The sequence below is a fragment of the Sinocyclocheilus grahami genome, unplaced genomic scaffold (assembly GCF_001515645.1).
Source record: "Sinocyclocheilus grahami isolate Dianchi unplaced genomic scaffold, SAMN03320097.WGS_v1.1 scaffold120.1, whole genome shotgun sequence".
Lineage (NCBI taxonomy): Eukaryota > Metazoa > Chordata > Actinopteri > Cypriniformes > Cyprinidae > Sinocyclocheilus > Sinocyclocheilus grahami.
The window spans coordinates 103,174-128,559 of NW_015505299.1; the positions used below are offsets into that span (position 1 = coordinate 103,174).

Genomic DNA, 25,386 nt, shown 5'->3' on the forward strand with positions numbered 1-25,386 from the left:
ATGTCTTCTACCAGAGCAGTCTGCTATAGGTAGAGGAGGGCGCCAACCGGTCATTCCAACAGGACTAGATGGGACTGCATGACCTTTTCGTGTTGGGACAGGAAACCCTGAGTCATGGTTTCAAAGCTAAACTACTGTTTCTCTGTGTGTGTCTGTAGTATCTGGGGCATGTGGAGGTCGAGGAGTCTCGTGGCATGCACATCTGTGAAGATGCCGTCAAGAGATTGAAGACGGTAGGTGTACAAACTTCATCTGTCACATCTCCAGTGCTGAGACGAGATCTCCTGTTCTTCACCTGAACAGTCTCCTCAGTCTGTGTCTGTCTTCCTCTGCTCACACCACATCTCTTTTTTTTCCTGCAGTCGACACCAAGTGGTCTATTTAAAGCGCGTCTGTCTCCTCCTGCTGTTCTCTTCCTCTTCCGCTGGTCTCGCTTATGCTGTCAAGCATAAAAAAAAAAAAAAAGCTTCATGTTTAAAATAAGTTGAGCTCAGTCAAGCATTTCCTTGTTACTGCATAACGTGCTCACAAACCAATATGCCACATCAGTCTTTGTTTACAAGTTTTTCTAGTTTTGATAACTTGCTTAGCATTCAAAGCTATTTAATTTAGCATTTAATGTTGTCGTGAGCGTCATATTTGGAAATAAAATCATTTCATTTCAGGTTTCAGATTAAATTTGCTGTGCTGGCAAGTTATTTCAGCCTAACATAGGAAGCCAGTGCACAGCTTTGTTGATTAGAATGCACTCTCAGAAAAAAAGGTACAAAAGCTGTCACTGGGGTGGTACCTATTCAAAAGGTATACGTTTGCATCTTTTAGCTACTAATATGTACACTTTAGGTACTTATATGTACCTTTAAGATACCAATATGGACTCTTTAGGTACAAAGGTGAGCCTTTTGAAAAGGTACCGCCCCAGGGACAGCTTTTGTACCTTTTTTTCTGAGAGTGTGGGAGTGATGTGGTTTGTGCAGTCTAGACTTTCTAGTGATTGTTTTGAAAAATGGATTCTTTATAAAGGCGCTATTCTGAATGCAGAGAACAGGTAGCATATCAAGCATCTTATCATTTGTCCAAACCCCAGCACGTAAGCACACGGTCCGCTCGGAGAGGTACAGGCGTGAGTTTCCGGTCTCAGCAGCGTCCAGCGGAAGACATTCCATTCTTCAGGGAAAAGGAAATCCAGTATGATGTCTATTTTCCACGTTGCCAAGGCCTCGCACGCCTCCACCCAGGTTAAGCTCTGGAGAAATAGAGTCGTGATGTTTGACACTTTCCACCTGACGGCTTGCTCTGAGTTATTGCGTATCTTCTTCTCCATCTAACCTTGTGTTGGAAAAGAGTGCTGTGTTTAATCACATTAGTGCTGCTTGTAGAAGACTGTCCTTTCCGGTTTGACTCTCAACCCATAGTGTCTAAGCTGCTCTTTTCTATGCAGTGAAAGTGAATGATGACCTCAACTGGCAAGCTTTTCGAGGCACAATTTTCAGCAAATAAAGAGTTAAATTTTGGTCTGTTAATCACAAAGCTCTCGGGTGGTTTCAGAAAACTTGGAATATAGAGTACAGGCTTTTCAGAGCTTGACAGCCACTGGTCACCATCCACTTTCATTTCATGGAAAAGCTGCATCATTTTGCAAAATCGGCTTTTCTTATAAAATTGCAAATGTGATATAAAATGCCATTTAAAAAAAAAAACCTCCAGGTTTGCTGTGCTTGTTTGTAGGGTTGCACAAGCGTATACAATTAATTAGTTTCTTTTATTAGCATGATTGTTATTACTAGATAAAATATTAAACAAAATGAAAGCAAGTTGTATTTCACTCTAAAATAAACTTTTAAGCATTAAAAATAATAATAAAGAGAACCCTAACAACTCATTTTTTGGTAAGTGCTTCTCATTACTAGAATGGGAAGATTTAGGCTTTTTTTTCTAAATGCAAATTAAAGCAACTCAAACATAAAGCAGGTGCAGATGGAGTTCATATGGAGCAGCATTTACTGTGAACTGACACGCTCTGAGATGCTGAAAACCCCAAACCATGAGCTGCTCATGTGTAAATGAACACAGTGCTCCGCTTCCCTCTGAAACATGCAGCGCATGGTTTTTTTTTTTTTTTGCATTTTAAAAAAATATTTATGTAATAATATTTATAATAGTTTTCATAAAATAGCAGATTTGATCATCGCATTAAGCCATAACATGATTTTGGTTTTATTTTGAATGATCGTGCATCTCTAGTCAGAGTCATATGGCTCTTGCATGAAGACACAAACACCCTGAACCTAACTAATGACATACAAGCTTTAAAGAGCCAGCTTTAACAGATAAGTCATCACTCATGACCCTGCAACCTTCTCAAACCCTCGCTCGGACAGTCCAAACCTCATTATTTCCAGAACTGATCAGCTGTAATTAAGTTACCATCACTGTAACCCGGAGCACCAAATCAAGTGGCTTGAGCAGGAGAAGTGGCTGGACCTGTGTGTGTGTGTGTGTGTGTGTGTTAGTGTGGGTGTGTGTGTGTGTGTGTGTGTGGACCATACTCTGACGTAATAAGATTTCCTGTCACTGGAAGCCTGCCACCCATGTCCAGGAAGTCCATGTGTCTCTGCAGAGGCTCTTCTTTATTGATGTCATCCACTTGTATTTATTGTTACTGTGCCAGTTGCACCTAACATGATAAATGTGTGTATAAAGGACTGGCATGCAGATATCTAATGCAGGGTTTTTTTGGGTGGGGATGATGTTTTTTGGGAGGATGTATCCATAAAGAATATAAGCGTCATGTCCAGTGATGCCAGCTTGCTAGGCTTTGGTGCAGAACTCTTATCTCGATTTTTATGCGCGCACACACACTTCCCAAGTCACACACGGGCTGTTTGTGTTTGCTGATGATCTTTGACCTTTAACAACTGGAATTCAGGAGGCCACAGACTACCTTGTTACTTCCTGTTTTCCAATTCCAAAAATGTTATTGTTATTATTATTAGGGATGCACGATATTAGATTTTTGCTGATATCCGATATGCCATTATTTTTCGAATTATTTTGGCTGATAGCCGATACTGCTACCGATATATATTTCCTTATTATACTGACATATAATTCTTATTTTTATTTTAAATAAGACCAAGTGTCTCCTGTGCAGAAATTATAGATACAATTATTTTTATTTTTGGTTAGTTTTGTGCAAAAATTGTTAGAACTAATAGAAGTAGACTTTAGTCTTTGCAACTTCAGGGATCTTATCTATGCACAATCAGCTTGTAACACTCCAAAGAGAAAGGAAAACTTGAAATCGCATCATATGACCCCTTTAACATTTTCTTTGTGCATTCAACATTAAATAGATGGTCTAAAGCAAAAGAGCTGTACAAATTCTACAAATCTTTAGAATTTTGAAGCTCCTCGTATTTCTGTTTTCATAATAAATTTGAAAAAATATATTACATATTAATGAATAAATTTACAAGTGTCATGTTTGTGATTTTTATTAATGTAAGCTATAGCTTCTGACCTTTAAATCAAAACAGACTTGTTATTTTATGACATTACAATTACTGCTTTACTTATTTAGAAACACAAGTATCTTAATGTTATTTGTGTAGATTACTTTTCATTTTATTACAAGTAGGCCTACAGCACCCCTTAAGTAAATAAAACACCTTACTGGAGGGCTACTGCAGGCGCTGGTCACTGATGACTCTGTCGCACACTGGACACGTCATTCTGTACTACATTCTCAAATTAAATGCAGAGATCAAACACAGTGAATCTTTATTTTTATTTAATTTTTTTTAATTAAGAGTGCAAAACATACAACATACGGTGAACACAAAACACAAAAACATTACTACATACACATACCTTTATTATTATTGATATTACTGTTGCCGTCATCGCAAGGTATTATTATCATCACCATCTTTAGTATTATTATTATTATTATTATGCATGCTAGTACTACTTGAATACTACTACTATTATTGTCAGATGGTCATCACTGTTTATTTTCATTGCTGTTATTATCATTGCTGTTCTATTGCTGTTTTTGTGTTCAAACACAGTGAATCTAATCACCGTTCAGGTAAAAGTTCGCCCACACTGCTGTCTTGATCTTATCACTATCACAGTCTGAGCACGTGAGCTGTTCATCTTATCGGCAAGGCATATCGGCATAGTTTTCAGATCGGCCGATGGTTACATTTTAAACCTTTATCGGCCGATTCTGATAACGTTCCGATAATATTGTACATCCCAAGTTATTATTTTAGTTTTTACATTTCAATTTTGTCATTTTAATTTAGTTATTACTAATATTTTTCGATTTTTTTTTATCTGATTTTAGAAGCACTCTAAAGCCCCGTTCACGTTTTACATTTCAATTTTGTCATTTTAATTTAGTTATTACTAATATTTTTCGATTTTTTTTTTATCTGATTTTAGAAGCACTCTAAAGCCCCGTTCACACTAGCAGCGACTTTTGTCGCCAGGGGCTGGCGATGAGGTTGCGATTGGGCGTTCGCAATACTGGTTGCCTTGACGGCGAATCAGGTTTCTTGCCGCCAAGTACAAACATTTTGGAGGCAAAAGACTAAATATAATCTAAATCTAAATTAAATCCGTACATACAAACAAAAATGAATGAGAAACAGAGCCTACTTTCTTTCATTGCGTATGTTTATCTACGGCGCTGAGAGGAGAACGATCACATGAGCTCTACCGTCTTCTTTCCTATTGGCTGTCGCTCCCAAAAGTCGCTCTTCATTTGCATCAAATTGAAGGATTCTGAACTTTGCCGCGTCGCTGGACACGCCCCATCCGGTCGCCAACGGCCGCTGTCGCTCATGTCGCCGAAAATCGGCAACTCTACATTGAAATGAATGGGATTGTGTCGCTTTACTGTTGCGTGTCGCTTGTAGTGTGAACGGGGCGTAAGTTTTATGTGTGAGCCCACAATAATGCACAATTATTATTTTTATTTTAGTTCAAGTTTTAGTCATTTTGCTGAGCGCTTTTTCTCATTTTTATTCGTTTTTTCTTTACCTAAACTAAATGAAAATTATAAATGCTGCTTTGGCAACTAGCTGAAATAAAATACGTTTAAATAGTAACTCTTTTCGCAAAGCTTTCAAAACAACAACTCAGTTCTGCTATAGGCTGAGACCGAACATTTCTAATGAACTCGTTTGCACTTCAGATGCTAAATGCAGTGCAGGCATAATATGCGCTCAGTTTACACAGCCTTATTTTGTCATGCTGCATGGCTACCTCAAATACTTCCTTTTCCGTGTTCTTCTGAAATTAAATAATTTACAAGTGTCACATGTGAATCATGTTCATTTGTTATTATCTTCTGAATGTTCCTTCACAGCTTTCTCATGATGGTGTGAAGAAATGAATTAAATTACTTGGAAAGTTATAATGTATTCACAGAAGTAACCAAGACGGGTGAACAGACCATACTGCGCTGTGTTTGTGGTCAGGTTATGTACATGTACTGTAGTAACCGTTATGGCAACATTCAGCTCTCTAACAGTGGAAAAGCAGGCCAATTCTGAGAGAAAGAACAACAACAGGACATTTCAGTTTCTTTCCTCTTATCTTTCCGGTTTCTATTTACTTCCAGCTCCTGTATTTCTATTCTGTCTTCGGTTACTGCACGTTCTTTTCCACCCTGCTCAATTTTTGGCAGTTATTACCCATGAATCTCCCGTCGTCCTCCATCTGTTTGCATATGTAGTGAAGTGAATGCATTACGATGTTCTCTTTCTCTAAGCAGGTTTGTTGACATGAGCCATTAAGAGCATCTCGATCCTCTCTGACCCCTTCAACCTCTTTTCTAACCCAATGAGCATCGCTTTCCTTCTACGGCTGTGTATGAACTTACTTGTGTGGAAACAAACAGTAACTTTAAACCCGTAACATGTAACCTCCACCTCTTTCTGTGCCTTAACTGAAGATGTGGGCTCAGTATATAATGGTTTTGCTGGTCATGATTGCTTGAACTGAAACCCAAACCTCAGTTAAGGGACGTGAAGCCAGGTTAGATGAGAGGAAGTGAGTCTTAGGCTTGCACTTCTTGTTTTACAAAGGCCACATACACATTCCACATGTACAGTATATGTGACCCTGGACCACAAAACAAGTCATAAGGGTCAATTTTTTGAAATTGACATGTATACACTATCTCAAAGTTGAATAAATAAGCTTTCAATTGACGTATGGTTTGTTAGGATAGGACGATATTTGGCAGAGATACAACTATTTGAAAATCTTGGAATCTTTAAAGTTGTCCAAATGAAGTTCTTAGCAGTGCATATTACTAATCAAAAATTAAGTTTTGATATATTTACAGTAGGAAATTTACTAAATATCTTTATAAACATGATCTTTACTTAATGTCCTAATGATTTTTGGCATAAAAGAAAAATCTATAATTTTGACCCATACAATATTTTTTTGGTTATTGCTACAAATATACCCCAGCGACTTAAGACTGCTTTTGTGCTCCAGGGTCACATATGATATACAGTATTCAGTCCTACTTCTTCACACTCACGATGGTTGCCATACTGATAACCTAGTTTGGAGTCACGCAGCTGTTAACAAGATGCATGACACCGGCTGTTTGTGAATTCAGTAGTAGATGCCATCATACCCATAAATAACCAAACACTGTGTGTACACTCTTAAAAAAGAAGAACCCATTTTTGGTTCCCCAAAGAACCTTTGAGTCAACAGTTCAAGAACATTTTCAAAATCTAAAGAACCTTTTGTGGAATGGAAAGATTCCATGGATGTTACAAATTCTTCATGGAATTAAAATGAAGCTAAATGAAAACGAGTTTTTTGATGGATTTCGCTCTGGTTAACTATAATAAGCCTGGTGTGTATGTGGCTGAAGAGTGCTTTTGAAATCTTCACACTCTTCCTCTCTCAGCTGATGTGTGTGTTTGTAGTGAACACCGGAGTCAAGATCAGTTCTTTCCCTCTGACTCTTTTGATGCCATGTGAGGTCATCAAAAGCAATCCTAATGAACTACTGCTCAAAACTGCTGCCACCACTAACATCATAACATGATTCCTTTAAGAGAATAGTTCACCCAAAAATCTAAATTCTGCCATGATTTACTCACCCTCACCAAAACCTGTATGGCCCTTTTATTAAGTGAAACACAAAAGAGGAGATTTAGTAGAGTGTTCATGCTGCTCTTTTCCATATGAAGAAAGTGATAGAGACAGAAGCTGTTGAGCTCAGAAAAAGCTCCATGAAAGTAATCCGTGTGACTTGTAGGGCTGCACGATAATGCTTAAACGAATCATGATTATTTTGCTCAAAAATTATAATCGCTATTATTAATTACGAAGTTCAGAAATTTCTTTTAACATTTCATCAGAATTATTGCACTTTCACATAAGCATGAATCAAGAAAATGTCAACTCGTGTATATAGGCCTGTCGCAATAATCAATATATTGACTTATCGCGCAATAAATGTACATGACCTCAATAATTTTTGGTGGCGCAATATATCGCCCATTATATTTACTTTAAATATAATAAAACATTTAATTAAATTAAATTACTTTTATTTTATTTTTTTTAATTTATAAAAATTAATGTCACCGTGTTTTGTACATTCCACTTGCGCCTGTGTCTTTTGCAGCTTCTCGTACATAACGTGGTGTAGTCGTGAGGTGCTATATATTTGTTTATGTTTATTATATTCGCCGTATACATTAACAAACTCTCTACATTATCTGCCATGATTTACTCACCCTCACCAAAACCTGTATGGCCCTTTTATTAAGTGAAACACAAAAGAGGAGATTTAGTAGAGTGTTCATGCTGCTCTTTTCCATATGAAGAAAGTGATAGAGACAGAAGCTGTTGAGCTCAGAAAAAGCTCCATGAAAGTAATCCGTGTGACTTGTAGGGCTGCACGATAATGCTTAAACGAATCATGATTATTTTGCTCAAAAATTATAATCGCTATTATTAATTACGAAGTTCAGAAATTTCTTTTAACATTTCATCAGAATTATTGCACTTTCACATAAGCATGAATCAAGAAAATGTCAACTCGTGTATATAGGCCTGTCGCAATAATCAATATATTGACTTATCGCGCAATAAATGTACATGACCTCAATCATTTTTGGTGGCGCAATATATCGCCCATTATATTTACTTTAAATATAATAAAACATTTAATTAAATTAAATTACTTTTATTTTATTTTTTTTAATTTATAAAAATGAATGTCACCGTGTTTTGTACATTCCACTTGCGCCTGTGTCTTTTGCAGCTTCTCGTACATAACGTGGTGTAGTCGTGAGGTGCTATATATTTGTTTATGTTTATTATATTCGCCGTATACATTAACAAACTCTCTACATTATAAAAACTGTCAAAACCATAAGAAGTTTCAAAACTTCTCTCAAAAGCTAAAAACGTGCAATACCAAATATTAATTACAATAATTCCAAATTATATTCATGTTTTTCTACAATTAGCAGTAGACATTGATGTAAATCATACTCGACACTATTCATGATAACTAATAGAGGTTAGATTATTTGTTTATTGCTAGATTAATCAACTGGTCTAATCAATAACTTAATTGACTGAATTAAAAAAAATAGTGCTGTCAAACGATTAATCGCGATTAATCGCATCCAAAATAAAAGTTTTTGTTTACATAATATGTGTGTGTGTGTGTACTGTGTATATTTATTATGTATATATAAATACACACACATACAGTATATATTTCAAAAATATTTACATGTATATATTTATATTCATATAATACAAACAACTTATTTTTCTGAAATATATACATGCATGTGTGTATTTATATATACATAATTAATATACACAGTACACACACATATATTACGTAAACAAAAACATTTATTTTGGATGCGATTAATCGCGATTAATCGTTTGACAGCTCTAAAAGTGAATTGTGAGTTGCATGGTCTACTTTTATGATTTCTCATTTTTGTAGCTCAACATCATCCATCAACTTGTATTGTATGGAAAAGAGCAGCGTAAACATTTTGCCTGACATCTGTTAGAAGGTTATGAGGAGAGTAAATGATCAATTACTCATGGGTGAACTGTTCCTTTAAGAATAGTGAAATAATCGAACTCACATAGCGGAGTAATAATACTAGAACTGTAACAGCACCAATAACATCGACACACATGCACACGTGGTGAGTCTGACGGCTGATTGGTGAACTAGAGGTGTGATCTCCCCCTCCTCTCCTCTCCATACTTCACCACTTTGTCATTCCTAACCATCAAACCCCCTCAAACCAGAGTCCGTCCTGACACGCACTCACAGGACATTGTGTCTGAGTTCATTTGTAACCCTCTCCTGCCTTTTCCTCCCACCAACATCCCCTTACCAACCTCCATTCCAGGACAGAAAGTTCTTCAAGGGCTTCTTTGCAAAAGTAAGTTCTGCTGTGTGCATTTACGTACCGTCCAAAACATACTCTATGCAAGTACTCAAGCTTGAATTTATGTTGTTGCTTCAGTCCTCAGTTTATAATTGTAATGCAAAATCATGCTGCATTTTCAGTGTTGTTGCAAGGGTCTTTAGATTTTTAGGGTTTTCTCTTTCAGTTTAGCTACCGTCATGACGGAAGACAATCTTTCTGAGAAAGTTAGTTGAAGTTATCTTATGACAGCACCTCTGACATTTGATGGAAACATCACCACCCACTTGGATTTTGCAGATAACCATAACTAAAACTGGAAAATGTGTCTACTCTTTCAGTCTTTATTTAAAAAAATTAATAAATAAAAAAAACTTTCCCTGAAAGTTCGAGTTAGAATAGTTTGAAAGAGTGCACAATGAGCAGGGTTTAAAAAGTCTTACATTTAGTTATATCAAATGTAAGTCTCAAGTCTTATGATTTCAAGAGGTCTTAAATTTGGGGACGGAAAGACCAGAATTCCGATATGGCTAAATGTGACGATTAAACTTCAAAAGGCTATGATTTATTAAATAAACATGACTGGTGCTGTACTGTTTCGAAATTTTAAAAGTTTAAAGTCTGAAATGTGGAGTTTATTATTTTTATTTATTATTTATTATTATATTTATTTATATATTTTTGTTTTTGTGAAAACCTGTATCTGAACTGCAAATCAGGCTTTTTACAATCATTTTACAGTTTAATATGTTACCATAGACATTGCCCTACCTCGCTCGTATGGTATTCATTTTATTTGTGCAGGTCTTAAATTTGAGCCTAAAGATCCTGCAGAGACGCTGAATGAGGCTGTGAAAGCAGCTAGGGAAGACGTTTAGTGTCCCGACAACCTGTTTGTAGTCCTATTTAGACACTTGTCAGCAATCGCATTTTTCAAAACAAGTATAAGCTGTAATAAAAACACAAGCTGGTGTTACTTATGTATTTTATGTCATAGAATAAAATGTGGAAATATCTTGAGCTTATGTTAAACAGACCTTATTTCAAACATTTCACAAAAAAGCCATCAGCTTCAGGAACGATGGACCCAGAAGTGCTAAAATGCAACTTGTTTCCAGGTTTTGGCCTACAAAAACATGTCATTACTGCAGTACTCCATTTTTTATTTGATTGTCCTAAATCCGTGAATCTCAACCTTTTGGCGTACCGGACCCCAGTCCAATTCAGAACCATCCTCAAGGACCCCCAGAACAAAATGGACTCATCTATGTATCATTTGTGTCTTCGTAATCCAGGTGTGAAAAACTTGTTGTATCTTTCCCAAAAAGACTCATGGCTGTATTCGATCAAAAGGGTGCTTCTACTAAATACTGAGCAAAGGGTCTGAATACTTAGGACCATGTGTTATTTCAGTTTTTCTTTTTTAATAAATCTGCAAAAATGTCAACAATTCTGTGTTTTTCTGTCAATATGGGGTGCTGTGTGTACATTAATGAGGAAAAAAAATTAACTTAAATGATTTTAGCAAATGGCTGCAATATAACAAAGAGTGAAACATTTAAGGGGGTCTGAATACTTTCCGTACGCACTGTATATTGGATTTTTCTTTCATGGGAACATGTCATGTCAAAATATATAACATTTATACAAAAATTCATACGGACCCCTGGTTGAGAAACACTGTCCTAAATGGTTGATTTATTGTACCACGACTAAATGTAAAGATAATTCGTACTGTATGGCTTTTCCCTAATACAAAGTGTATTCACATGTCACAGCTGGTTTTATTTCGCCTTATTTAGAGGGTGCTCTATTACACTGATTTAACCAGTTTTCCATAAAGCAACAATTGGTGCTAATTAATCTGTAAAAACAGCAGATTGATCGACCTCTGCTCCTGAGTACTGAAGTCTGGTGCCACTACAGTCACAATGTGATTGAATAACTGTTTGTGTACTTGCATAGAGTATGTTTGTGGCTCAAACGTGTGTGAATGTGTGTACACTTTATTTCCCCCCCTCCACTGATAGATTAGTTTGCTCCTAAAACATGCCTGGAGCAATAGAAGAGTGTGTGCAAAGGGGCAAATTGAGTTTCTGAACTCATCTTGTCATCTTTTTTGTAACGAAAGTGTGTGTGTGTATGTGTGAGAAACCGCTCATTTCTGCACTTAGTTAAGTGTGAACACTCAAGCTCCCTGAATCAGGATGTGTGTTTGTTTGAGTGGTTCACTTCTGCTGTTTCTTTCCTTCTCGCGTTATACGACATGCCTGCTCCTAACACTACTGTAACCTTCTCAACACTCACTGTTTTTTAACTTTTCTCTGTTTTCAGGTGTTGTTGGTTGATGAAAAGTGCATTTGTATGAAAGTCGAAGAGGGTGAAGGGCCTCAACAGGGGGATCTTGTGGGAAAATCAGCTCTCTTCTCTTTTCCCGTCCGTCTCTCACTGTGTGTGTTGTGTGTGTCCACACAGGCGGGTAAGAAGGCCGTGCGAGCGGTGCTCTGGGTGTCTGCGGATGGCCTGAGGGTCGTAGATGACAAGACAAAGGTACTGAAGGACTCTAAACTGATCCACCAGATAACCACAGTACTGATACATACACCACAGTAGATCATAAGGAAGAATTAGATCTTGACCATTTAAAAAAAAAAAAAAAAAAAAAAATGCACTTAAAGAGAATTCAGATAAAAAAAATGTTGTCATCATTTACTCACATCCATGACCTTCTTCAGTGGAGTGATCACTGTCTGATTTGTGAACAAATCATTACAAAATGATGATGTGAATCAGAGCCAGCCTATTAAATGAAAATGTCTGAGTCATAAGAACGATTCGTTCGTGAACTCTTGAGAAAGGAAAACTAATGCAGACCATGGTTATTATAGTTGACTAAAACTAAAACCATAAAAAAGTGTTGCTTAAAAAGAAATAAACATAAACTGAAATATTAAAAAAAAAAAAAAAAAAAAAATCAGCTTGTTGACATAAATGAATAGAAAAAAACGAATATATTAAATATGAACATATTTAAAACTGCTAACTAATAAAAATAAGGCACACTAACAAAATTACTAAAACTTAATATGAAAATTAATTCAAAATATTAATAAAAAATATAATCGCATCTTAGTGATTGTAAAATAACACACTGTTAGATGTCAAGATCTTTAGTAAATGGCTTTAGAAGACTTTGGAAATCCTTGTGTGAATCATACTGGCCACGTTTATGATGCTCTTGCGTCACTGAAAGCTTCAGTCCCATTCATTGCAAATGCATAGAAAAGAGCATCTTCTCAAACTGTCTTTTTTGTGTGTTCATGGAAGAGGTTTGGATCAGCATGCGGTGCAGGTGAATGAATCAATTGTCATATTCGGCGTTTTCTGCCACCTGCTGGTGAGAGTCAGTCATTGCTCATCGGTGCATGAAGGCCTGCTGGGTTTTAGTCTGGCAGATGATCCACTTAGTTGCATTTCAATGCTGCTGAATTTAAAAATGTATAGACTTTTACTGATGCAGATGCCTGCAGAAGCAGAAATTGCTAAATCATTTTTCATCTTCCCAAATTTGTCATGGAAAATCGTTTATAAATCTGTTGTTAACAAAAGAGAAGCGTTAAGGTCTCCCTGTGGTTTAACATGTGAATGTTATTCACAGCCATGAATATTAGTATCAGAATTCATTTTCAGAATCAGGCATTCATTTTCTTGCTCTGTATAAAATCATTATTATTAAATACCTTTTTTTATTATTCAGTACACTAGTAAAATTACTTTAGTATTATATTTCTTTTTAGAATTGAATACAATTAAAATAATACTTAAATCCACAATTTAAATCTGATATTTAAACATTTTTGCATTTTGCAAAAACATGCATTTTTGTCTCCCTTTTTCACTGCTTTTGAATACGGCATGAGAGCAGATGTGTGACGGCACACTGGAACACTGTTGTTTTGTGAAAATATAAATGGCAGTTGGAATGACATGCATTTTGCCTGTTTTGTTCCCAGGATCTCATTCTAGACCAGACGATAGAGAAGGTGTCCTTCTGTGCACCGGATCGTAACTTCGAGCACGCCTTCTCCTACATCTGCAGAGACGGGACCACGCGCCGCTGGATCTGCCACTGCTTCATGGCCATCAAGGACTCGGTGAGATGCTCAGATCTGTCACATACTCTCGTGGACAGACTGCCTCTTTATATGAAATTGTGTTTGGAGGACGAAGAGCATCTTAGAATTACAACTTTACATCTTGCAAATGCGTTTTGTCAAGTAGCTAGTAAAAATCGAATCGTTCTACATCACATAATCGGTGTTGTACTATTACAATACTATCATTGTCAAGTTGACATTTTTTAGAAAGACTACATTTTGTGTCCAAACAGCCACATATATCACATTTTTATGAATGTCACAATTGCAAAGTGTCCAAGAAAGAAATTAAATTGCAGATATAAGAAGTTCAGTTTGAATTGTAAGGCATTCAGTCACAGTTATGAGAATAAACACAGCACGTGTGTAATACATTACAGTGACAACAGTATAGACTACAATACAACATGAAAACTGGACTAAAGAGTTTGATTATTACTTATATTAAATCACATGTATACAGTTTTAGGTTACAGCTGCATCTATCTGAAGATAAAAACCAGCAGTGGTTGATTTTACTATTGCTATTGTTATTTACAGTTTTCAATGTACTCTCATTATAAAAATAACGTTATTAATGCTCATTTAGACCTTTCGGTAAGGAGACCTCAAAACGGGAAGCCCGTTTCTGCTACTTAATCAAAAAATTAACAAGGTTAATGTGACTTTTTCTCTCGCAATTCTGACTTTTTCTCTCGCAATTCTGACTTTTTTTTCCTCACAATTCTGACTTTTTTTTCTCGCAATTGCGAGTTTATATCTCACAATTCTGACTTTTTTTGGTATCGCAATTCGGACTTTTTTTCTCTCGCGACTTTTTTTCTCTCGCAATTCGGACTTTTTCTCTCGCAATTCGGACTTTTTTTCTCGCAATTCTGACTTTTTTCTCTCGCAATTCTGACTTTTTTTGGTATCACAATTCGGACTTTTTTTGGTATCGCAATTCGGACTTTTTTTCTCTCGCAATTCAGACTTTTTTTCTCTCGCAATTCCCATTTTTAAAAATGTCAGAGTCGCAATTCCCATTTTTATTTTCTATTCAGTGGCGGAAACGGTCGTCCAGACAAAACTGTACTGGAATAAAATAAATAAATAACTTTTTGCTCAAAACGTACCAAAATGAAAAATTATTTATAATCCCTGTACAAGAGCGACTTGGTGGTGTTTCCAAAAAAAGAGAGCTAAAATTAGTTTTAAAAAAATATTGCCGTATTAGATATCGGCATATGATTTAATGCTATGAAAATGAATAATATTTATATCATTAATTATTTATGATATGTATAATTAAACCCACAAGCCTTCGGTTCATATGAAGACTGTGTTTTTGTATTTGTAATGGTTGGTGTTGGTCTCAGGGCGAGCGTCTGAGCCATGCGGTGGGCTGTGCGTTTGCAGCGTGTTTGGAGCGCAAACAGAAGAGGGAGAAGGAGTGCGGGGTCACGGCCACTTTCGATGCCAACCGCACCACTTTCACACGGGAGGGATCCTTCCGCGTCACCACAGCCACGGAGCAGGCCGAGCGAGAGGAGGTCATGAGACAACTGCAGGATGCTAAGAAAGGTGTGTGTGTGAGAGATTTAATACAGTGCCCTTGAATAGTTCTGGATCCTTAAAGGGGTCATATGACATTGCTAAAAAACAACATTATTTTGTGTATTTGCTCAAATGAAATGTGTTTATGCGGTTTAAGGTTAAAAAAACACATTATTTTCCACATACTGTACATTGTTTCTCCTCTATGCCCCGCCTTTCTGAAACGCGTCGATTTTTACAAAGCTCATCGTTCTGAAAAGCGAGGTGTGCTGTGATTGGCCAGCTATCCAGTGCGTTGTGATTGGCCGAATACCTCAAGCGTGTGACGGAAATGTTACGCCCCTCACCATACTGTGATGATGCCCTGTTCGGCCGGAGCGACCAGTGGTGGACAGTAACGAAGTAGCTTTACTTCGTTACTGTACTTAAGTACATTTTTCAAGTATCCGTACTTTACTGGAGTCGTTTTATTTTTTGTAACTTTTACTTTTACTTCACTACATTCCAAAGCATAAGATCGTACTTTTTACTTCACTACATTTCATAAAACTTATCGTTACTCCTTATAATATATCACGTGCTCCGAGACGCAGAAGCGGTGTCTGATTCATGAATGAACTGATTCTTTTCAATGAACCGTTTAAATCGATTCGCAAATCGCACCAAACGATTCATTGACGAATTAGAATTAAGCGATTGCAGCTGTTCTCGAGTCGACAAAACTGATTCAAATGAACCGTTCAGTGCAAGTCTCCAGTGAACTGAATTCACAAGTAAGAACCGCGCGTGCAACTGATGCTGCTAAAAGTAAGTTACTAATGTCGAATTTTAGTATTAATTATTGTAACTGAAAATCATATTTAGGTCAAAACTGTCAGTTGTTTGTGAACTAAATCTGCTGTAAAGGGTGATCTGTTTAAGTGAAATGCTTGATTGCATCAGAGTCTCTATGATTTAGGTCAAAAAACATAAAAATAACACAGATTAAATAAAATAATTCATGCACGTTCATCTTCCCCGCTGCTTTAACGTTAGCAGTTTTACTAAAATGCTATACATTTAGCCCTATGTGATGTCTGTTTTTATTGTTTGTAAGCACACATGGCCTAAGTTACTATGTATCTGGATCAATAGCCGAGTAGACAAATATAAATGTTTATTCATAACCATGCTGAAAATAAATCAATGTTAGCTGATGCTAATTGTCTAGCTAACGAGCTTGCTGGTGCTAAATTGAGGCAATTTTTAAAAAACTAAAGTCCAAATATTTTTATTCAACCACCTAGATAGATTACATCTGGGGGGAAATAAAGGATGTGATGTTCAGAACATGGTAACTACAGTTATTATCAAAGTGGGAAGTGATGCCCTCTGGGGGCAGTTGGCCAGGGGTGTTTTTACACCACAGAAAAGGTTTGAGAAGAAAAAAATCATTATGAAAATATTATTATATTTTCCTTAAAATGTTCTTCCTATGAACGAGGCATTTGTTGCATCCAGTGGAGACATAATTACGGATTATAATGACTTATACTGTCTTTTTACGCACTGCGTTGCATCGCGCCTCGTAAACATAAAACCATGTCTGCATTTATGATCAGAGAAATAACAAACAACAAGCGCTACTCTACACTGCCCAAAACTCACGTTTTAATCATCAGTGGCAAATTCTTTAAATATGAAAAACGTACTTACAGTCTGTGAGTCAGAACAGCCGGCATTGTAGTCTACTCTCCCAGGATCAGGAAACAGTCCTCCATAAAATGCGCTGCACACATCTGAATATTTGGGTTGAAGTGTTCTGGAACAGTGTTGTAAATACAACTTAACCACTGATTTCTAGTCGTGTCCTCTTTTGGAAGACCAAACAAAGTAGTTTCGCTTTCACAACAAAACACACAGCGTCTCCACGACATGGCGGCGGAGGCAACAACAATAAAGTTACGCCTTCTTTCTTTGCGTGAACATTTGAGCGGTGTTATGCAAATCTTCCCACATCGTGACGTAGACATGTGGGGGCGTGTTTAAACGAGGCGTTTTAGGTAGGTGTGGCTGACTCTTAACTTTTATAAAGAATATCTCTTTGGATTTGAGACTTTAGTCTTTGCAACTTTAGGGATCTTATCTATTCACGAAACAGCTTGTAAACACTCCAAAGAGAAAGCAAAACTTGAAATTGCATCATATGACCCCTTTAAGTCCAAAGAAATGTCTGAATGTTGTCACACTAGATCAGGGCTTCAGGGATGTGATGTTCATACATTTCAGAATTGTGTATGTATGCTACCATGCAAGTTTGGGGTCAATAAGCATTTTTTAAAATGTTTTTGAAAGTCTCTTATGCTCACCCAGCCTGCATTCATTTAATCATAAAAACAGTAACATTATGATTATTACAATTTAAAATGACTGTTTTCTATGTGAATCTATGTTTTGCTGTGATCAAAGCTGTATTTTCAGCATCATTACTCCAGTCTTCAGTGTCACATGATCTTCAGAAATCATTCTAATATGCTGATTTGCTGCTCAAGAAACATTTCTGATTATTATCAATGTTGAAAACAGTTATGCTGCTTCATATTTTTGTGGAAACTATGATGCATTTTTGTAAATATCTTTACTGTCACTTGATCAATTTAATTCATCCTTACTAAATAGAAGTATTAATTTCTTTAAAAAAAACAACAACAACGAAAATAGGGTATGTCAGTTTCCTCTTGCCACTGTCTTCTCTATCTTAGTCACTTGTTTGTAGAGCACTGTTCTCTGTAAAACTGATTGTGATTATTTATTGTGAAAAGTATCACACAAATACGCATTCAAATAATTTGATTTTTTTTTTTTTTTATATATATATATGAAACTTTTCCAGGAAGTCGGTCCTTTAGTTAGCAAAATATCAAAGCAAATTGACCTTTTCTCTTCTGGTGCATTTTTGCAATGACTTTTAACTAATTGGTGTCAAATGGTTTTTAGTGGATCAGTCATTAACATCTGTTTTTATGATCACAAAATTATTATTTTTTTTCATCAAGAATGGATTAAATTGATCAAAAGTGATAGTGAGTGATATTTATAATGTTAGAAAAGATTTATATTTTTCAAATCATTTCTATTCATCAAAGAATCCTGAAAAATGTATCACAGTTTCCACAAAAATATGAAGCAGCACAACCGTGTTTAACACTGATAATAATCAGAAATGTTTCTTGAGCAGCAAATCAGCATATTAGCATGATTTCTGAAGATCATGTGACACTGAAGACTGGAGTAATGATGCTGAAAATACAGCTGCGCATCACAGAAATAAATTACAGTTTAACATGTATTACAATAGAAAACAGTTATTTTAAATTGTAATAATATTTCACAATTTTACCGTATTGTTGATCAAATAAATTCAAGCTCGGTGAGCATAAGAGACTTCTTTTAAAAGCATGTCTCAAGTAACTTGTGTTTTGATGGTCACTGCGTGAGACGGTCTAACCCTTCCTCTGTCAGCAGACTCTGAGGGTGTGTTGGGTGGCTCCTCTGTCAGCGTGGCTAACCCTGTGGTCACCCTGGCTGGACCCAATGGCTCGTCATCCTCCCCTCCTCTGCCCATGGCCACACTGGCCCCTCAGGAAGCCAATCCTCACGCCATCCCGCGACGCCACGCCACTGTGGATGCAATCGCGCGCCAGGGCTCGTTCAGGGGCTTCCCTGCGCTCAGTCAGAAAACCTCTCCCTTCAAACGGCAGATGTCGCTGCGCATGAACGAGCTGCCCTCCACCATGCAGCGCAAGTCAGACTTTCCCATCAAAAACACTGGTGAGGTCCCCTTCTGAAATCTCCAATCTCCAAAAAAAATGTTTTGTCTTGTAAATCTGTATATATCTATATTGTAGGGCTGGGTATTGATTTGATTAAATTAGATTCACAAACTTGCGATTCGATTTAATTTTGATTAATTTGGATACTGTATATATATCAGATAGGATACATGTCCCATTTTCTCAAGAAGATGATTATTGGATGGTAATTGCACTACAAATAATGCTTTGGTGAAGTTTAGCTCATGCATCAGCTGAAAACAGCACAGATTAAGAGATTTAAGAACCAATATCAGGTAATCAAAATGAGAATTGATTAAAATTGAGGAAGATCAGCCCTACTATATTAGGTGTCCTCCTCTCTTTCCTCTTCTCTTATTGTACCTAAGACTTAAACAGTATTCTTTTGTTGCCTTCAGAGCACCGGTGTTTCCTGCAGCACATGTAAGTAGTGAATGTTGTCCTGTGTGTTTGTGTTTAACAGTGCCGGAGGTGGAGGGTGAGGGCGACAGCATCAGCTCTCTGTGCACTCAGATCACATCCACCTTCAGTGGGCCTCCAGAGGACCCGTTCTCCTCAGCGCCGATGCCCAAACCCGCCTCCTCACCGCAGTCACCCTCTGCTCCAGGTCAGCTACGCCCTCACACTCTCAGTAGTTTACAAAGGAGTAGATGTTTGCTTTATGGCTTGCACCATTACCCATTTTTACTAGTCAGCTGGTCAGTGTTTACATTATGTAAAAGAGTCAACACACACTGTGCAGCATCTGTATCCGAATGAATGTAAACCTATCAAATAAATTCAAGCTCGGTGAGCATAAGAGACTTCTTTTAAAAGCATGTCTCAAGTAACTTGTGTTTTGATGGTCACTGCGTGAGACGGTCTAACCCTTCCTCTGTCAGCAGACTCTGAGGGTGTGTTGGGTGGCTCCTCTGTCAGCGTGGCTAACCCTGTGGTCACCCTGGCTGGACCCAATGGCTCGTCATCCTCCCCTCCTCTGCCCATGGCCACACTGGCCCCTCAGGAAGCCAATCCTCACGCCATCCCGCGACGCCACGCCACTGTGGATGCAATCGCGCGCCAGGGCTCGTTCAGGGGCTTCCCTGCGCTCAGTCAGAAAACCTCTCCCTTCAAACGGCAGATGTCGCTGCGCATGAACGAGCTGCCCTCCACCATGCAGCGCAAGTCAGACTTTCCCATCAAAAACACTGGTGAGGTCCCCTTCTGAAATCTCCAATCTCCAAAAAAAATGTTTTGTCTTGTAAATCTGTATATATCTATATTGTAGGGCTGGGTATTGATTTGATTAAATTAGATTCACAAACTTGCGATTCGATTTAATTTTGATTAATTTGGATACTGTATATATATCAGATAGGATACATGTCCCATTTTCTCAAGAAGATGATTATTGGATGGTAATTGCACTACAAATAATGCTTTGGTGAAGTTTAGCTCATGCATCAGCTGAAAACAGCACAGATTAAGAGATTTAAGAACCAATATCAGGTAATCAAAATGAGAATTGATTAAAATTGAGGAAGATCAGCCCTACTATATTAGGTGTCCTCCTCTCTTTCCTCTTCTCTTATTGTACCTAAGACTTAAACAGTATTCTTTTGTTGCCTTCAGAGCACCGGTGTTTCCTGCAGCACATGTAAGTAGTGTGTGTTTGTGTTTAACAGTGCCGGAGGTGGAGGGTGAGGGCGACAGCATCAGCTCTCTGTGCACTCAGATCACATCCACCTTCAGTGGGCCTCCAGAGGACCCGTTCTCCTCAGCGCCGATGCCCAAACCCGCCTCCTCACCGCAGTCACCCTCTGCTCCAGGTCAGCTACGCCCTCACACTCTCAGTAGTTTACAAAGGAGTAGATGTTTGCTTTATGGCTTGCACCATTACCCATTTTTACTAGTCAGCTGGTCAGTGTTTACATTATGTAAAAGAGTCAACACACACTGTGCAGCATCTGTATCCGAATGAATGTAAACCTTTTTTTTTTTTGGTCAAAAATGACCTGAACTTGATATATAATGCCATTCAAATGTTTGATTTATTTAAAAAATGTTGATGTTTTTGAAAGAAGTTCTTAATTCTTAATTTTTTGGAAACCATGATACATACAGTATACAAATAAACTCATCAACAACTAACTAGTAAATTTGTCAGCCATCTCCATTACTAATACAAAGCTTATGTCGTATATTCTAACAACAGAGTTGTTCTGACAACTTATGTCATATTTTCCTCCTGCTGTCACCATACTTTGAACAAGCACAACTAAAATCATGTGATTCAAGACTAGTCTCTACAGACCCAGAACCTTGATTAGTGTCAGAACTAATTGAATCGTCTTCACAACCCCTAATATGTGTGTGTGTGTGTGTGTGTGTGTGTGTGTGTGTTAGCACTCTGTCTGCTTGTGTCCGGCTCTGTCTCTAATCTTCACGTCCTGTCTGCTGCTGTAGTTAACGGTGCAGTTCCTGCCTTCCCGCCGCCTAGTGTCACTGTAATTGCTGCAGCTAACTCACCCGTGCTGCCGCCCCCACTGCCTGTCCGAGAGACTAACCCCTGGGCCAAGACCCCAAACACGGCCCCCACCACAGCACACATAGGTAAGAGCTGGGCTTCCTGTTGACCATGCAGAATAGTTGCTGAGAAACTCATTTTGGTTATAATGTAAGGTTATTCTACTGTGAGCAGCTGTTGCATAATTCTTAAAACTGCTTTTCAGTGACTTCACAAGTGCAAGCATGCAACTTATTTGGTTTATTTTAGATGCTAATTGTAGTTTGCATCTGAGCAGACAGTCATGGTCACAGTCTATTTATACTGACGTATTTGAAAATTTATGTTTAAACAAAAGTATATGGTTAAAAAAAAATTTATTCGGCATTCACCATCCTGTTGGAATTATTATATAAGAATCAAAGAATGTCTTGTCTGTAAAACAATAGAAAGGAATAAGAAGTGTTATATAAAGAGAGAGTTATATATAGTGCAGTAAACTGCGAAAGAGAACTCACTCACACTCTGTTTGGCAGGAGGCTTTTTGTGTCCTGGATAACCACCAGCACTGCACATTTTTTTATGTCTCTCTTATCTGATACACCCATTAGAAGTCTTGTGAGTTGATCATCTGATGAGTTGATTCGGGTGTGTTTGGGGAGGGAGGCGTCTAAGATGTGCTCTGCTGGGGGTAATCCAGGACTAGGATTGGGAACCAATGGGATAGATGGACCTCGTTGACCATTGGCCACTTAAAAAAAACACTTAAAATGCATAAGAATGCATTCCATGTGAATGATGTATGGATTATCTTTTTGAGATAGCAAATTAGCTATTGTTGCATTGAATGCGGCTCTTCTGGGGACTCGATTCTCTGGAGCGGAATCAACTCCAGAATTTGGAATCAGCACTCGATTCCGAATGTCTCAGAATTGAAAGCTCGATTCCTTTTGGAGTCCCAGCCCTAGAGCGAGAGCCTCTAAACCAGGGGTGTCCGGTCCTGCTCCTGGAGGGCCACTGTCCTGTAGAGTTCTGCTCCAACCCCAATTAGACACACCTGAACCGGCTAATCAAGGTCTTACTTGGCATACAGTAAGCGTCCAGGCAGGTGTGTTGAGGATAAACTCTGCAGGACAGTTTGGGAGTTTGGACACCTTTTTTGGACAACTGTTAACAGTTTACCAGAATAAATGGCATGCTTACCAAAAACTGTTCTTGTTGTGTCCTGTAGGGAGCGAGTGGGCAAATCCTGCACCCACAGCAGGAGCCTTACCTGCTCTTTCTTCACCTGCCTCCTCTCACAAACGTACGGCATCGGAAGCCGACCGCTGGCTGGAGGAGGTGACCAAGTCTGTGCGAGCCCACCAACCCGCCATCATCACAAGAACCAACACGCCTCCCGCTCAGCAGCCCTTCCCCGCCCCCGGCCCTTCTGCACCCTTCATGCCAGGCATCCCTCCATCCGCGGTTCCTACCGTACCCCCACGCCAGCCGGCTTTCCATGCTCAGGCACCGGCGTCCTTCCCAGTGTCCAATGGAATCCCGTTTGTGCAACCAGCCTTTCCGGTGGTCGGCATTACACCTTCGCAGATGGTAGCCAACGTGTTCGGTTCTGCCACGCAAACTCAGCCCATCCCGGTACCTGTTCAGGTGCCCCAGGCGCAGCTCCAGTCTTCACCCTTCTCCACACCACCAACAGGCCAGTTTGACACCCAGGCTGTGTGCAGCCCCTTCAGCAAACCGCTCCTACCTCCGGTGTCAAACTCCACAGCGCTGCAGCCACCGAAAGTCAATGCCACATTTAATGGGGCAAACAGCTGGACGGCAGTGTCGTCACCGGCGCAGTCTGTGGCAGTGCAGCCACAGGCCGATGCCTTCGAGGCCCAGTGGGCCGCACTGGAGAGCCGCTCGCAGCAACGCACCGCTCCATCACCCACAAACCCCTTCTCCACCGAGCTCCACAAGACATTTGAGATCCAACTCTAAGCCACATTGAAGGACATTCATGGAGAGACGACTATTGAGGGAACGACCCCGCAAACCACTTCAGCTCCATATCTCCGTCTTTCGATTTCTTTGTCTGTTCATCCGTGTCTGGTTTTTGCTTGTGACATGAACAAATAGAGACAAGGGGGTTAATGAAGGTGCCCCCAGAAATGCAGCGAGTACAACTTCTGGCATTTATGGCGCAGTGATGTCCAAGATGAATTAGAGTGACAAGATGATGGTAAAAGGAATCTTTAGATGCTCTAACGTTGACCCTGTATTGTTCAGTACTCCCTCTACCCCTCTATCTCACAGCGCCCCCTAGCAGGCTGGATGACTGCTCCCTACCTGAAGGACGAGGCACTTCATAGACCTTCCAGGTTCACGAGGTTCTTGTAGAACTTCGCAATCAGAAGAGGAAGAAGCATGAGAATGCCAAAATCTTTATTTTTATGCATTAAGTATATTTTAAATAGCTTTGAAATTTAACTGAAGAGCTGTAAATAATCTTTCCAAAGGTGCAGGCTTATTTTGTGTGCATACAGGAACAGAGCATATATATATATAGGCGTGAAGGGATGGTTTTCATTTCTCGTCTCTATTCAGTTTTAGTCTTCTGGCCACCATGCATAGTTTGGATGTTCGTCTTTTGTAAATAGATAATCCATTTGTACCCAGACCGGGTTTGAGGGTCTTTAAATCACACAGGTCCCAGACAATGTTATCTTTCATGCTGCCATTTTAACCTTTTTTTTTAATTATTTTTTTTTAACTATAGTATGAGTACTTTGATTTCTATTGCCTACATATCATTATAATTTTTTTAATGAATTTTAACACTATTGACAGTGTCATTCGTTCAAGCCACTTTTATTTTATTTCGATAAAAGATATACATTTTAGCACAAGCACTGTACTAATCGATCATTTGGCCACTTACGGTTAATGTGGCGTTAGTGAGCTATGATGAGGTCTTGAAATGACCTGTGGTTCTTACTCTACAATGATTGCAGTGAATTTTTCTTTTCCTTCTTTTCATGCAATCCCATCAACCCTTTTGTTTTATCTGACGCAAAGATGATTGGTCCTGTTTTTAGGTTTTGATTCCATTTTGTAAGTATTGCATTGCATTCCAGTTCTTTATGGAAAATGTAATCTGAAAGATTGAATAAAACATTGGTGGTAGAGGAAAGCGGTTCTGTGTGCTTCTGTTCCACATACAGGATTCATGATTTGATGTATCTAATATCTGTGATTGTTTTGCAACTGAGGAGTCCAAACAAACATGGTAAGATGTTTGGCCCATGAACTGCAAAGATCTGCTCAAGGATCTCAAAGGAGGCTAAAGAGATGCTGGCGCCTCTGAAGCTATTCACAGGTGTCGCAGTTGGACAGCGTCACTTTAAAAAAACTGCAGGATGGCAAGTCCATATGAAGTGCACATCATTTGGGACATGGACTGTTGGTAATAATTATCTATAATTGGTCCGGTATGATGAGTTGGAATAATAATCATTTAATTTTATTTTGTGTATCACTGTGTATTTTCAGTTCAGTGACTATTAAGTTTTTTTCCATTGTCATTATTCAGGTGTAAAGTATTGTCCAGCGCTGGCCTGCCTGTGTGCTACCTGGTACTTTTAGCAGCTTTTCAAATAAATTTGAAATCATTTTAAAGAGGTTGCTGGGACAAATATCTAGTTTCACACCAGGTGGTAATCCTTGGCATCGGGGTTATTATCGTTAACTAAAACTAAAACCATGAAAAATATTTCATTACTTGAAATGAATATACAGGTGCATCTCAATAAATTAGAATGTCATGGAAAAGTTCATTTATTTCAGTAATTCAACTCAAATTGTGAAACTCGTGTATTAAATAAATTCAGTGCACACAGACTGAAGTAGTTTAAGTCTTTGGTTCTTTT

General features: G+C 38.4%; 1 protein-coding gene across 1 annotated transcript; it reads left to right on the top strand.

The window, feature by feature from the left end:
• On the top strand, positions 1-24,650 carry numb (NUMB endocytic adaptor protein). Its single transcript, XM_016278302.1, has 10 exons — positions 1-18; positions 159-233; positions 9,444-9,476; positions 11,937-12,011; positions 13,475-13,615; positions 14,977-15,181; positions 18,659-18,964; positions 19,451-19,594; positions 21,433-21,579; positions 22,704-24,650. The coding sequence occupies exons 1-10, from the start codon at positions 1-3 to the stop codon at positions 23,456-23,458; spliced, it is 1,899 nt and encodes a 632-aa protein (XP_016133788.1). The 3' UTR covers positions 23,459-24,650.
• The last annotated feature ends 736 nt before the right edge of the window (positions 24,651-25,386 follow it).

Bases quoted from the DNA above. Each gene is read 5' to 3' on its own strand.
- numb (XM_016278302.1), top strand. The intron at 13,616-14,976 runs GTGAGATGCTCA...TGTTGGTCTCAG, and splicing joins TCATGGCCATCAAGGACTCG to GGCGAGCGTCTGAGCCATGC. The intron at 21,580-22,703 runs GTAAGAGCTGGG...TGTGTCCTGTAG, and splicing joins CCCCACCACAGCACACATAG to GGAGCGAGTGGGCAAATCCT.